The 15,537-nt window shown below is 46.0% G+C and overlaps 1 protein-coding gene and 1 pseudogene across 1 annotated transcript; one reads left to right on the top strand and one right to left on the bottom strand.

Moving 5' to 3' along the window:
• The first annotated feature begins 290 nt into the window (after nucleotides 1–290).
• Nucleotides 291–413, top strand: LOC114674751 (U4 spliceosomal RNA; annotated as a pseudogene).
• A 4,049-nt stretch (nucleotides 414–4,462) lies between these two features.
• LOC719244 (large ribosomal subunit protein eL36-like) lies at nucleotides 4,463–5,240 on the bottom strand. Its single transcript, XM_015131192.2, has 2 exons — nucleotides 5,004–5,240; nucleotides 4,463–4,558 (listed from the first exon to the last, which is right to left on the bottom strand). The coding sequence occupies exons 1-2, from the start codon at nucleotides 5,238–5,240 to the stop codon at nucleotides 4,463–4,465; spliced, it is 333 nt and encodes a 110-aa protein (XP_014986678.1).
• Nucleotides 5,241–15,537: the final 10,297 nt, after the last annotated feature.

The following is a 15,537-nucleotide window of genomic DNA, read 5'->3' as shown; positions in this document are numbered from 1 at the left end:
TATGTGGGAGGCATTGTGCCACTAGGTGCTGTGGGAAAGCCAGGAAGAATCAAACCCTAGGGGGTGCCTTTGGAAGAGAGCTGTGTGCAGATTTTGAACTTGAGCCATACCTTGAAAAATTGGTACATTTGGAGCAGAAGAGGTAGAAAAGAAAAGGAGAATGGGGAAAGAATTTTGGGTGGGAGTAATGACAAGCTTGAAAGCTTATAGGGAGAAATATACAAGGTGTGTTTGGGAAATGAAATACGGATCAATCTAATCAGTAGTGAGAAGTTATGAAAGGAAGATTGACCTTTGTGCGGTGGCAATATCGTAGCCAATGAGGTTTATCTGAGGTGCGATTGTTGCTAATTGGGGAAGAAAAAAAAAAGACTTTGGTCTAGCCTGATAGGTCCTTAAACCCCAAATGTGGGAGACTTTATTTATTTAAGATGGGATCTCACTCTGTCGCTGAGACTGGAGTGCAGTGGTGCAGTCATAGTTCGCTGTAGCCTTGAAGTTCTGGGTTCAAGTGATCCTTCTGCTTCAGCCTCTTGAGAAGCTGGAACTATAGGTGTGTGCCACTATGCCCAGCTAATTTCAAAAGAATTCACTATGTTGCCCAGGCTGCTCTTGAATTCCTGGGCTCAAGCAATCCTTTCACCGTGGTCTCCCAAAATGCTGGGATTACAGGCATGAGCCACTGCACCCAGATGGATTTTGACTGTATATAATCTGAAGATAAATAGGGAGCCCCAAAAGGTTTATGGACAACAACACTATAGGATGAGGAAGTGTTGGTAACTAACTTCAACTTAGTCTTTGAGTTATTGAATATCCAGATGGGATTGTGATTGGGCTAAAAGATTATTTAGCATCACCCAGAGATAAATTTAGAGGTGGATTAAATTGAATTAAATTAAATTAATTAATTAATTTATTTTGAGATGGAGTCTCACTCTGTCACCCAGGCTGGAGTGCAGTGGCACCATCTCAGCTCACTGCAACCTCTGCCTGCTGGGTTCAAGCGATTCTCCTTTTTCAGTCTCCCGAGTAGCCAGGATTACAGGTGCCCGCCACCACACTTGGCTATTTTTTTTTTTTTTTGTATTTTTAATAGAGGCAGAGTTTCACCATGTTGGCCAGGATGGTCTCGAACTCCTGACCTCAGATGATCCACCCGCCTTAGCCTTCCAAAGTGTTGGAATTACAGGTGTGAGCCACTGCGCCCGACCAGAGGTGGATTTTATTTTTAATTTTATTTATTTATTTATTTTTTTGAGATGGAGTCTCGCTCTGTCGCCCAGGCTGGAGTGCAGTGGCCGGATCTCAGCTCACTGCAAGCTCCACCTCCCGGGTTCATGCCATTCTCCTGCCTCAGCCTCCCGAGTAGCTAGGACTACAGGCGCCTGCCACATCGCCCGGCTAGTTTTTTGTATTTTTTAGTAGAGACGGGGTTTCACCGTGTTAGCCAGGATGGTCTCGATCTCCTGACCTCGTGATCCACCTGTCTCGGCCTCCCAAAGTGCTGGGATTACAGGCTTGAGCCACTGCGCCCGGCCAGAGGTGGATTTTATATCTCACGTTTTTGAGGAAGAGAATGGGTCTTTGTGGGAGAGATAATTTGCATACTCAAGGAGAAGAGCATGAAGTAGTTTTAATTGTTGTATGAATGTTAAATATAGGCTGGGAGCGGTGACTCATGCCTGTAATCCTGGTACTTTAGGAGGCTGAGGCAGGCAGATCCCTTGAGCTAGGAAGTTCAAGACTAGCCTGAGCAACATAGTGAGTGACCTGTAGTCTCAGCTACTCAAGAGGCTGAGGTAGGAGCCCAAGAAGTCAAGCCTTCAGTGACCCGTGATTGTGCCACTGCCATGCACTCTAGCCTGGGCAACAGAGTGAGACTCTATCTGAAAAAATAAAGAAAAAGAAAAAGTTAAATGTAAGTAGAGTGATAAAATATGCTGGATAACCAATAGCTTGTGCTGTTGCTCTCACCTGCCCTTCTGCACTCTGGTAGACATTTCAGAGAGTGACAAACTGTATTTTCTAGGCTTCCTTACTAACTGGCTTCTGTTTATGTTCTCATGATGAAACTCATTGGTGTGATACTGGAGGACAGAAGGAGGAATTGACTCTCCTCCTGCTTTTGGATTCTGGTGGCATCTTGGCCAGCAGAGGTAACTGATGGTGATGGCGCTGGCTCCAGTGAAAATGGTAGTAATGCAGTGGCTCACACCTGTAATCCCAGCACTTTGGGAGCCTGAGGTGAGTGAATCACCTGAGGTCAGGAGTTCGAGACCAGCGTGGCCAACATGGTAAAACCCCGTCGCTACTAAAAATACAAAAATTTGCCAGGCATGGTGGCACATGCCTGTAATGCCAGCTACTAGGGGGGCTGAGGCAGGATTGCTTGAACCTGGGAGGCGGAGGTTGCAGTGAGCCGAGATCATGCCACTGCACCCCAGCCTGGGCAACAGAGCGAGACTCTGTCTTGAAAGAAAGAGAGAGAGAGAGAGAGAGGGTGGGAGGGAGAGAGAGACAGAAAGAAAGAAAGAGAGAGAGAGAGAAAGAAAGAGAAAGAAAGAAAGAAAGAAAGAAAGAAAAAAGAAAGAAAAGAAAGAAAGAAAGAAAGAAAGAAAGAGAGAGAAAGAAAATGGTAAAGAAAATGGTAGTAATGGATCTGGGAGGTGACTGCAGGGACAGGAGCAATGACTTAGAAGTACAGACTCTTGGGTTCCTGTTTAGACAACTGGGATCCCACAGCCAACAGAATCCTTAGAGACAGAATCCTCAGAGATCCTGTTTCTAAGTTTTAGGTAAGGTTTTTGTTCCTCTGTCCCAAGGTGGCAATGGTTTCCCGAAGTTACTGATCTTTGAGTAATTTCATCTCCCCTCTTTTGATACTCCTTCCTTTTTAATATTCTTGTAGCCAGTTTCATTATTAATTTATTCTATTTGAAATACCTAGAGTGATTTTCTTGATTAGATCCTGATTGATACAGTACCTAGTCATCTTCCTTTTTCTTTTTTTTTTTTTTTTTTGAGACGGAGTTTCACCCTTGTTGTCCAGGCTGGAGTGCAGTGGCACGATCTCGGCTCACTGCAACCTCTGCCTCCTGAGTTCAAGCCATTCTCCTGCCTTAGACTCCCGAGTAGCTGGGATTACAGACATGAGCCACCACGCCCGCCTAATTTTGTATTTTTAGTAGAGATGGGGTTTCTCCTTGTTGGTCAGGCTGGTCTCGAACTCAACCTCAGGTGATCTGCCTTCCTCAGCCTCCCAAAGTTCTGGGATTACAGGCGTGAGTCACCGCGCGTGAGCCACCACGCCCGGCCGTCTTTCTTCACTTGGCTTCTAGGATGCCACACAGGTTTTTCTCGCATTCTACCAGACATTCCTTTTCAGTCTCCCTTGCTGATTCTTCCTCTTAAATCTGACTCTTAATGTTGGGAATGTTTTTCACATAAAAATTACTAATGGTGACTTTCTTTCCAGTGTCCTGAAGATCTAAATTTATCTGTAATATAGCCCTATCACTCAACATAGGAATTCATCTCATTTTACATGTGAGGAAATGGAAGATTTCTTGCCCTAGGGACTATTTCAGGAATATCATCCTGAGAAATTAGTTCACATATTGCTTCTACCTGTGAGGCTGCGGCTTTGTCTCAGACTGTTAAAGCTAAAAAGAGCCAAAGAGATTTGCTCATGGGTGGGATACTCCCTCAGTAAAAAATCTACAGTCTAAGCTCTGGTCATCTTCTTTACAGGTTTAGAAACTACTTTTTTGTTGAGCTTACCCAGAAACACATCAAATTTAATACAAATGCTTATACTTTTCAGATGTTAATACTATAAAATGTAAGAACCATTTTGAACAATGAATTATTGATGATGGGCATTTGTGGTTTTACGGTAACTAAAGCATTCTAACAGTATTGAGTGTTCTCATTCGTGAATATGGCATCTCTCTCCACTTATTTAGGTCCTCTTTAATTTCTCTTAGTGATATTCTGCCAGAGTGTTCAGGATTGAAGTTTTGCACGTGTTTTGTCAAATTTAAGAATGTACTTCTTGGGGGCTGGGTGTGCTGGCTCATGCCTGTAAATCCAGCACTTTGGAGACTAAGATGGGAGGATCACTTGAGGCCAGAAGTTTGAGACCAGCCTGGGCATCAAAGTGAGACCCATCTCCACACACAGAGACAAAATAGTTAGCTGGGTGTGGTGGCATGTGCCTGTGGTCCCAGCTACTTTGGAGGCTGAAGCAGGAGAATTGCTTGAGTCCAGGCGTTCAAGGCTGCAGTGGACTATAATGGTACCATTGCATGCCAACCTGGGTGACAGCCAGATCCTATCTCAAAAACATAAAAAATAAATAAATAAAAATAAAAAATAAAAAAGAATATACTTTTTATACAATTTTGTATTCAGCTTTTTTTTTTTTTTCTTTATTTCGGGAAGAGGGCAGGGCAAGGGCTCAGTCTTTCTTGGCAGTGGCTTTCCTCATGGCAGCCAGGACGTTTCGCAGCTCCTCCCGCTTCCTCTTGGCGCGGATATGCGTCCCCACCCTTTTCTTTTTTTCTTTTTTTTTTTTTTTGAGACAGAGTCTTGCTCTGTCTCCCAGGCTGGAGTGCAGTGGCGCGGTCTCCACTCACGCCTTTCTCCTGCCTCAGCCTCCTGTGTAGCTGGGACTACATGCGCCCACCACCACGCCCGGCTAATTTTTTGTATTTTTAGTAGAGACGGGGTTTCACCGTGTTCGCCAGGAGGGTCTCGATCTCCTGACCTCGTGATCCGCCCGTCTCGGCCTCCCAAAGTGCTGGGATTACAGGCGTGAGCCACAGTGCCCAGCCTTCTTTTTTTTTTTGGAGACCAAGTCTTGCTCTGTTGCCCAGGCTGGAGTGCAGTGGCACAATCTCGGCTTACTGCAACTCTGCCTCCTGGGTTCAAGCAATTGTCCTGCCTCAGCCTCCCGAGTAGCTGGGATTACAGGCTGAGCCACCGTGTCTGGCCGCCACCCTTTTCTTGATAAACTTGGAGGTCTTCAGTAACTCCATGGCCTTGGAGACCTTCAGTAACTCCATGGCGTGATGCTTGTAAGGGGCGAAGCCACACACCTCTTGGATCATGTCCCGCACAAACTTGGTGTGTTTGGTTAGGCGCCTGCAGCGGCAGCTGTGCCTGGGATTGCTCATGTTCTTGGTCACCTTGTGGCCCTTGTTGAGGCCCATGGTCATAGGGTAGTGCAGAGCCATGGCTGCTGCTCTCTAACGGCAGCCGCGGCGGAAGGCAGTTTTTTTTTTAATAGTATTATTTCCAAAGCATTTTACCATGTCTTTAAAGGGGTTTATTAAACATTGGTAATGGCTGCATTAATTCAGTTGGCAACTTTTAAACCACTGATATTACTGGTTTTGCTTAACACTTTTACTTAATGGTGATGGCTGTGCTTTGTTTTATAGCATCAGCTTTGCTGTGTTAAACAGAAGGTCTAGTGTTGCACTGAGTCCCTTGGGGAATGTAGTCTAGAGAATTTGGAGGCTCAGTTCCAAAACTAACATTCCAAATAAAGAGGGTTTTTAGTGAAAATGTCAGTTTACCTTGAATATTTTTCCAGTCATGTAAGTAATCCTCATTTTCTTCCTAACATTAAATGTATTTATTTGTGATCTCTGGGCTACTTTCATTATGATAATAATTTGCTATATTTCAGGGATTTTCTTGTGGGGAGAGGGGACTATTTTTTTTTTTTTTGACGGAGTCTCACTCTGTCACCCAGGCTGGAGTGCAGTGGCATGATCTCTGCTAACTGCAACCTCCGCCTCCTGGGTTCAAGCAATTCTTCTGCCTCACCCTCCCGAGTAGTTGGGATTACAGGCGCATGTCACCACACCAGGCTAATTTTTTGTATTTTAGTAGAGACAGGGTTTCACTGGGTTGCCCAGGCTGGTCTCGAACTCCTGAGCTCAGGCAATCCGCCCACCTCGGCCTCCCAAAGTGCTGGGATTACAGGCCTGAGCCACTGCGCCCGGCGAGAGGGGACTATTGGTCTAATCTTGAATTTGAATGCTCTGTAGTACTCTATATTGCTATATGGCTGTGCTAAATGCCATCACAAATAGAATAAACAGTATATATAATTTGTTCATCCATTTCTTCAACAAGCGTTTACTGAGCCACCTTCTAGTATATGCTAGTATATGCAGTGGGAATCTGTTATATTCTGGAGTTTCAGAGCTGAATAAACATAGTATCTCTTGTCCAGGAACTTCCAGGCTTACACCTATGATCACATTAGAAATAAATCAATGCAGGCCATTGCTGACACATTCCTGGAGGCCTGACTCATGCCCACTCACTCTTTTACCCTCCCTCTGCTTTGTTCAATTGTTGATAGAGTCCTGGGGACTCATTAGAGCTATCACTGGGCCAGTTTACCTGGATGAGAGTGTCTTCAAAAGCATCACCAACTTAAGACAGGACTGATTTCTTCCAAAATGCTCTAAATTTCCCCCTGCCCATTAACACATTGCCAGGACAGATTCTTTGCAAACGTTGTGGCCAGTTGGGCCTGCCCTCCCTCACAACCCTCTAATCCTTGATTTAATGTTCAAAATATTAGCATCCCCATAATCTATAATACCCTCTATTACCCTATGACCTCTTCTTTTATAGCCTCTTCTCCATTCTACTCTGTGTTGCCTCTTCCCGCTGCTTTGCGCCTCCAAAGATCCCCCTTGCATCTGTTGAAGGCTCATCCCGTGCTATGCAAACCTTTCTAGAATGCGAGCTCTTCATGGAAACTCTGTCTCTACCTCTACCTCTGTGCCTGACGGAAACCCAGACATCGTCTGAGATTTCCTCTGTAGCTCTCTCAAAAGGATGCCACTCCTTGTCTACTTCTCAAATACCTGGGATCAGGAAGTGGGTAAGGATTCCTCTTTCCTTTTCAGGGCTACTTCTGAATCATTGCTAGTATAAAGCCCCTTGGTCTTTCACCTCTGCTATGACCTAGTTATACTCCTGTCTGTTCTGCCCCTCTCCCCAATTCCTGGCTATTCCTCTCATTTGTTGAAGGTTTTCAGAAGTGATATTATTAAGAACATGGGATTTAGAGTCAGGTATGTCTGGGTTCCAGTGTCAGGTGTGCCACTTACTAGCTGTGCAATCTTCAGCAAATTATAGTATTTAATCTCTGAGCTAATTATAGTACTTAATCTCTGAACTTAAATTTTCTTCGATGTAAAATAAGATAATGGCAATCACCTTGGAGAGTGGTTACTGGCATTCAACATTCATTCAACTAGAAGTAAGTGGAATAAAATAATTATACATTGACATATGTTCTGTGAAGGGTTTAGGATAGAGAATAAAGGGGCACTCCACTATGGAGGAGGTTCGAAGGCGAGGTGCCATTTGAGCTGAGACCTGAAGGAAGAGAGGGAGGGTTAAATGAAATAAAGTACATGGAACCACTTGGCACAGCACGGGCCCATAGTGAACTCAGTGTTAGTGGAAATCGTTTTCCTGGTAAGGGTGGTGGCAGAGGTGAATGGCTTTCAAAGCTGCTGTAATTGTAAGCTGAGTTGATCCTGGTCCAAGCGAGATAGTGGCATTAGTGCTTGCTGGTGGTAGCAGCAGCAGAAGCAGTAGTTTCTCTATCAGATCAGGTTTTCTTCTCTCCTCTCCTGTCCTCTCCTCTTCCTTCCAGAGAACAGAACTAGGGGCTGTAGATTGACCAACCAAGGAACTCTACTGCAGGGATAGCAAGTCCCCACTACTCCTGCCCTGCAGGACTGTACAAGTGCGATGGACCAGAGACAGCTGAGCATTTGCCATGTTCTTTTTTTCCCAAAGGGAGTTCTTATTGCACTTATCCTGCTAGGGAGAGATAAATTGTCTTTAAGCTTACAGATCTCTAGTTATGAGAAGCCACATTCTGACCGTAATCCTCTAGTGATCCTGGACTTTGAGCTGGATTTAGTAACTGGATGTAACTATTGCTGTATCCCCTGGGGAGGGCCAAATGCATTTCCTTTTTCTTTCTTCTTCTTCTTCTTTTTGTTTTTTGAGATGGAGTCTTGCTCTGTCTCCCAGGCTGGAGTGCAGTGGCGCGATCTCGACTCACTATAACCTCCGCCTCCCAATTCAAGTGATTCTCCTGCCTCAGCCTCCTGAGTAGCTGGGATTACAGGCATGTGCCACCATGCCCAGCTAATTTTTGTATTTTTAGTGGAAACAGGGTTTCTCCGTGTTGGCCAGGCTGGTCTTGAACTCCTGACCTCCAGTGATCCACCAGCCTCAGCCTTCCAAAGTGCTGGGATTACAGGTGTGAGCCACTGCACCTGGCCTCCAAATGCATTTTCTTTGTGGGAAGATGATGTGTTTGAATGTTGCTAGCCAAAGGGAGGACCGTGGCAGCAACTGCTTATTGCCTATCTCAGATCTACTCTCTCTATTTCTTTTTGTTTTTGTTTTTATCTGAGGTGTAGACATGCTCTGTTGCCCAGGTTGGAGTGCAATATGGCATGATCTCGGCTCCTTGCAGCCTCTGCCTTTATTTCTTTTTGATAGAGAGCCCTGATTTTGTTCGGGGTAACAATGTGCTGGTTAAAAGTAATGTCTTCCTCAGCCTCCTCGGGGCGGTGGCCATGGGGCACATGAACTTAGGGTTTCAGGGAATGTTGATTTCTATCTTCTTATTTTTTTTTTTTCTGAGATGGAGTCTCGCTCTGTCGCCAGGCTGCAGTGCAGTGGCATGATCTCGGCTCACTGCAACCTCCACCTCTGGGGTTCAAGTGATTCTCCTGCCTCAACCTCCCTGAGTAGCTGGGACTACAGGTGCCTGCCACCATGCCCGGCTAATTTTTGTATTTTTAGTAGAGACGGGGTTTTGCCATGTTGGCCAGGCTGGTCTTGAACTCCTGACCTCAGTTGATCTGCCCCCCTCAGCCTCCCAAAATACTGGGATTACAGGCGTGAGCCACTGTGCCTGGCCCTAAGAAGTTATGTTTGCATCCTAACCTCCAGTATCACACAATGTGATTGTGTTTGGAAATAAGATTGTTGCAGACATAATTAGTTAAGATGAAGTCATTGCTATAATCTGAATAGTCACCCTCTCACCATGCATATGTTGAGAGTCTGATGGCCAAGGTGATGGTATTAGGAGGTGGGGGGCTTTTGGGAGGTGATTAGATCATGAGGGTGGAGCCCTCAAGAATGGGATTAGTGTCCTCATAAAATAGACTCCTTCCAACATGTGAAGACACAGTGAGAAGGCTCTATGAGAAATTAGACTTTCACCAGACACTAAATCTGCTGGCACCTTGATCTCTCTTTTTTTTTTTTTTTTCTTTTGAGACAGGATCTTGTTCTGTCGCCTAGGCTGGAGTGCAGTGGCATGATCTTGGCTCACTGCCACCTCCACCTCCCAGGTTCAAGTGAGTCTCCTGCCTCAGCCACCCAAGTAGCTGGGACTGTAGGTGTGCACCACCACACCCGGCTAATTTTTGTGTTTTTAGTACAGACAGTCTCACCATGTTGGCCAGGCTGGTCTCAAACTCCTGACCTCAAGTGATCTGCCCACCTGGGTCTCCCAAAGTGTTGGGATTACAGGTGTAAGCCACCATGCCCAGCCCTGCCACCTTGATCTTGAACTTCTCAGACCCCAGAACTGTGAGAAAACATTTCTGCTGTTTATAAGCCACCCAGTCTATGGCATTTTGTTATGGTAGCCCCAGTAATCTAAGACAGTAATAATGGAGTAGGGTGGGTCATTAATCCAATATAATTGGTGTCCTTATCAAAAGACAACATGAAGACACAGATGGAGGATGCCCCATGTGATGGCCCAGGAAGAAAGTGGCATGAGATGGCTAAGAAGAGGGGAGGAAAGATTCCACCCGGAGTCTTGAGGGGGCGGAGGCCCTCTGACACCTTGATTTTGGCTGTCTAGCCTCTAGAACTGTGAGATAATACATTTCTGTTGTTTTCAGCCCCCCAGTGTGTGGCACTTTGTTTCTGAAGCCCTAGTGCACCCTCTCATCCATCCACTCTCCATCCCAGGTCACCAGGCTCTCATTTTGCCACAAGAGCCTCTAAACTCGTCTCTGAGCTTCCAGTGGAGTTTCCTTTCCATTCATGCTCCATACAACAGCCTGAATGAGTTTTCTAAAGCTCAGATTACTCACCTGTTCACACACCTTTCAGTGGCTTCCAAGGATGCTAAAGATAAATTCTGAATTCCCTTACCTGATACAAAAGGCCGTATGTACCTTCCCAGCATCAAACTTGTACCAGACATTTTTTGTTGCTCTCAATGACTGCAATTGCCCCAACGCTCCTACTGTCTGACCTCTGGGCTTTTTTTTTTCTTTTTTTTGAGATGGAGCCTGGCTCTGTCACCCAGGCTGGAGTGTAGTGGCGCGATCTCGGCTTACTGCAACCTCTGACTCCTGGATTCAAGAGATTCTCCTGCCTCAGCTTCCCAAGTAGCTGGGACCACAGGTACCCGCCATCACACCCAGCTAATTTTTGTATTTTTGGTAGAGAAGGGGTTTCACCATGTTGGCCAGGCTGGTCTTGAACTTCTGGGCTCAAGTGATCTGCCTGCCTCAGCCTCCCAAAGTGCTGGGATTACAGGCATGAGTAACCGTGCCTGGCCTGACCTCTGGGGTTTAATTCCCATTCGATATCCCTTCTTCGAAGAAGCCTTCTCCTAACAGTTAGTGCTGTAGGCTCTCTTCAAGCCCAGTTCTTACCCCATCAGCACACAGATTCCATTTATTATGATGCACACTTGCCTGTCTATCTGCCTCCCGAATCTGTAAATTCTTCAAGGGCAGGGCAGTGTTTTCTTCAGCACTGAAACATCAGTGACCAACAATGACTGTCCCATTTCAGGTGGTCAATTCATTGGATTTAGGGGAACAGATGGTTGACTCTTCTTACTATCTTTTTCTCCATGAGTTTCATATTTTGAAAGATTTTAAGCATTAAACACTATTAATTAAGTTAACCTTTGTGGACTTACGAGAGGATTAATGCATGGTTTTCTTTTTTTCTTTTTAAAATATCGAAAACAGCTTGAAGAATCTCCAGCCTGTTTTCTTTTTTGGGAAATAACTTATCACCTGGTGATCCTGGGTTTTGAATTTAGCCAATTCTCCTAGGTAAAGAAACTGAGGCCAAGAGAGGTGAAATGACTTGTCTGAGGTTTACAGTGAGTTAATGATGGCACTAGGCTAAAACTCAGGTTTCCTGACTTCAAATCCAGGATTCTTTCTGCTCTCTTATAATAGACAGGGCTTCAGGAGACCTGGTATAGCCAGTTATGTGCTGGCAAATGTTTAACAACTGGCTCCATAGGAGGAAAAAAGAAAAAGGTCTTGATTTATAGCATTTGTTGATTTCTGTGGTATAAATAACTCGACCTTGTCTAATTTTAAGCTACCTGAAGTAACTGAACATAAGGGTTGATTCAAGCGGACTCCAGCACACTACTAGATACAGCCCCTGATTTTAGACTTTGCAGGTTTCTATTCTGGAGAAACTTCTATACCCTCTTTCTTTTTTTTTTTTTTTTTGAGACGGAGTCTCGCTCTGTCACCCAGGCTGGAGTGCAGTGGCCGGATCTCAGCTCACTGCAAGCTCCGCCTCCCAGGTTTAGCCATTCTCCTGCCTCAGCCTCCCGAGTAGCTGGGACTACAGGCGCCTGCCACTTCGCCCGGCTAGTTTTTTGTATTTTTTAGTAGAGACGGGGTTTCACCGTGTTAACCAGGATGGTCTCGATCTCCTGACCTCGTGATCCGCCCGTCTCGGCCTCCCAAAGTGCTGGGATTACAGGCTTGAGCCACCGCGCCCGGCTACCCTCTTTCTTAAATATTTGTAGTGCTTGGAGACTCCCATCCCCCAGACACTGGCTGTTGCCAGAACATGCGAAACTCTTGCAGTCAGATGATGCAAAAGGCTATAAATAAAAATAAAGGATCCCACAGGAATGACCTGCTGAAAATATGACAAGATGGAAAACTCATATAAGTACAGAGTGCTGTACAGAGTGCTGTTCATGGTCATGTGTTAGAACCAAAAGCCAGCGACGAACTCTGGAAAGATGAGTTAATGGAATACAAGTCCCTAAAGCATTTAGGCCCGGAGGAAGTGCCACCTCCTCTCTGTAGCTTTTCTGATTTATCTCGGGCGGAAATAATTCCTCCTTCCTTAGTAGATCCCAAATACTTACACTCAGTTGTTTTATTTTATTTTTAGAATTGCATTGCATCTAGAATGTATTTTACAGAATACATCCAAACTCCTTAGTTTGGCAGAGAGGCCTTTTATTAAATGAGTTTTCAAAGAGGTGGGTGAAACAACAGGAAGAACACAGGCTTCGGGACTTGGATTCTGGGATCAACTCCTGCTGTACCGCTTACTGCTGTGAGACTTCAGGCCAGTTTCCTAACCTAGGCCTCGGTTTCTTCATTATTTTTTTCTTTTTTTTTTTTGAGACAGAATCTTGCTGTGTCGCCCAAGCTGGAGTGCAGTGGCACAATCTCGGCTTACTGCAACCCGTGTCTCCCAGGTTCAAGCAATTCTCCTGCCTCAGCCTCCCAAGCAACTGGGATTACAGGTGCCTGACACCACGCCTGGATAATTTTTTTTGTATTTTTAGTAGAGATGGGGTTTCACCATATTGGCCAGGCTGGTTTTGAACTCCTGACCTCAAGGGATCCACCTGCTTCAGCCTCCCAAGATGCTAGGATTACAGGTGTGAACCAGCGCACCCGTCCAGTTTCTTCACTCTTTTTTTTTTTTTTTTTTTTTTCGAGACGGAGTCTCACGCTGTCACCCAGGCTGGAGTGCAGTGGCCGGATCTCAGCTCACTGCAAGCTCCGCCTCCCGGGTTCACGCCATTCTCCTGCCTCCGCCTCCCGAGTAGCTGGGACTACAGGCGTCCGCCACCTCGGCCGGCTAGTTTTTTGTATTTTTTAGTAGAGACGGGGTTTCACCGTGTTAACCAGGATGGTCTCGATCTCCTGACCTCGTGATCCGCCCGTCTCGGCCTCCCAAAGTGCTGGCATTACAGGCTTGAGCCACCGCGCCCGGCCTTCTTCACTCTTGAATACCTTCCTTATAAGGTTGACACAGATGGAAATGACAGAAGACATGTCAGGTGCCTAATACACCACCTGTTATGTGCTAAGGATGCAAGAAATGACCTGTTCTCTCCTTTTACAGGTGAAACATTTCCTGCTTGTTCAAATCTTCTTTATATTTTTGGAGATATGCTTTCCTATTAATGAATTAGTTCATTTACACAGACTCCTAACAAATATTTAGAGCAAAATTCTCTGTGGACTGAATCTTTGATTCTACTGTCTTTAATGTCTAGTGGTTTTATTTGTTTGTTTTTTTGGGACAGGGTCTTGCTCGACATGTCGCCCAAGCTGGAGTGCAATGGCACCATCGCGGCTCACCACAACCTCTGCCTCCCGGGTTCAAGCGATTCTCCTGCCTCAGTCTCCCGAGTAGCTGGGATTTCAGGTGCCCACCACCATGCCTGGCTAATTTTTGTGTTTTTAGTAGAGGTGGGGTTTCACTATGTTGGCCAGGCTGGTCTCGAACTCCTGACCTCAAGTGATCTGCCTGCCTCAGTCCCCCAAAGTGCTGGGATTACAGGCATGAGCCACCGCACCCAGCTTAATGTCTAGTGGTTTTGCAGGACTAGGCCACAGATACATTCTTGGGCTCAGGGGTCAGGTATACTGCTTCCCAGGCGGAAACTAAGATACCATGAAAGTTGTTCTTAAATGTGATCTAAGTACTACAGGAAGGTGATGAGGGGGCCTCATCAAATGGAGGATATAACCAGAAGTGACACCGGTACCCCCGCTAAGGACTGGGCACTTACGCCATAGCATCTCCTTCAACCCTCACACTAACCCTGTGGTGGTAGAATGACTCCCATTTTGCTAATGACAAAGCCAATGTTCGCAGAAGTCCATGCATTTACTCACCAATCTTCCTTTTGTACCTGCTACATGCCAGGTACTGTTCTAGGTGCTGGAGATAAAGCATGGGCAAAACAGACAAAAATCCCTGTCCCTGTGCAAGTGACATTAACAAGGCGATAAATAAGATAAGGAAGTAAAATATAGAGCATGTCAGGTGGTGCTAACAGCATGGAGAAAAATTAAGAAGAGTGGGGGAGTGTGAGGGATGGGTGAGGCTGCAATTTGATTTTTTTTTTGAGACAGAGTGTTGCTCTGTCACCCAGCCTGGAGTGCAAGGGCACGATCTGGGCTCACTGCAACCTTGGCCTCCCAGGTTCAAGCAATTCTCCTGATCAGCCTCCAAAGTAGCTGGGATTACAGGCATGCGCCACCATGCTCGGCTAACTTTTGTATTTTTAGTAGAGACGGGGTTTCACCATGTTGGTCAGGCTGGTCTTGAACTCCTGACCTCAAGCAATCCACCCGCCTTGGCCTCCCAAAGTGCTGGGATTACAGGCGTGGGATTACTGTGCCCAGACTGCAATTTGATTTAAAGTGACTAGGACAGCTGGGCAAGGTGGCTCATGCCTGTAATCCCAGCACTTTGGGATGCCAAGGTGGGTGGATCACCTGAGGTCAGGAGTTCAAAATTAGCCTGGCCAACATGGTGAAACCCCATCTCTACTAAAAATACAAAATTAGCTGGGCATGGTGGCATATGCCTGTAATCCCAGCTACTTGGGAGGCTGAGGCAGGAGAATTGCTTGAACCTGGGAGGCGGAGATTGTAGTGAGCCGAGATCGTGCCATCGCACTCCAGCCTGGGCGACAGAGCGGGATTCCATCTCAAGAAAAAAATTATAATAATAACAAAATAAATACGTAAATAAATAAAGTGACCAGGGAATGTCTCATGGAGATGACCTTGGAGCAAAGACATGGAGAAAGCAAGGGAGGTGGCCATGAGGATAACTTGTTCGGAAACTGACCTGGGGCTCCCAGGAATTGACAGGGCGGGTACTGGAATCTCTGTCTGGCTCTAAGGCCAGCATTCTCCTTTCAACAAGCCTCTTTTTCAAGAAGCAGTGTCGCTGTCCTCCAAGCAGGCTGTGTGTGTGTGATCCCGTGTGCATGCACATATGTGCTATTTAGGAATGTGTTATTTTCCATGGGTAGACCCTGTGAGGACCCAAGCTTCCCTACTGATATCTTCCAGAGCCTGAGGCCTCACACTGTTGGTTTTCATGGAAACTTGGCAACTTTCTAGTTATCCCGCCCTGAGCCCTGCACCACATTCCGATGGCTTTATTTGTGTGCCTTGGAGCTCTGCCAGGGCTGGGCCTGGGACAGGTTGCCATGGAGACCTCCCCACTCTTTCCAGATAAGAATTTCTCAAGGATGTTGACGTTAGGCCTGAAATAGTTCTAGCCTGCTCTCAGACCGTAGGAGGATGAACTTTGGCACGGAGAACTGAGTTAGGAAACCTACTCATTCCCTCAGCCTTTGAATTTGTGTACACTGTATCCTGGGTAAGAAAGACTTCTGGGGAGGGTACTCCA

The sequence above is a fragment of the Macaca mulatta genome, chromosome 1 (assembly GCF_049350105.2).
Source record: "Macaca mulatta isolate MMU2019108-1 chromosome 1, T2T-MMU8v2.0, whole genome shotgun sequence".
NCBI classification, from domain to species: domain Eukaryota; kingdom Metazoa; phylum Chordata; class Mammalia; order Primates; family Cercopithecidae; genus Macaca; species Macaca mulatta.
The sequence above is the reverse complement of the archived record's forward strand: the minus strand, read 5'-3'. Positions and strand labels throughout refer to the sequence as shown.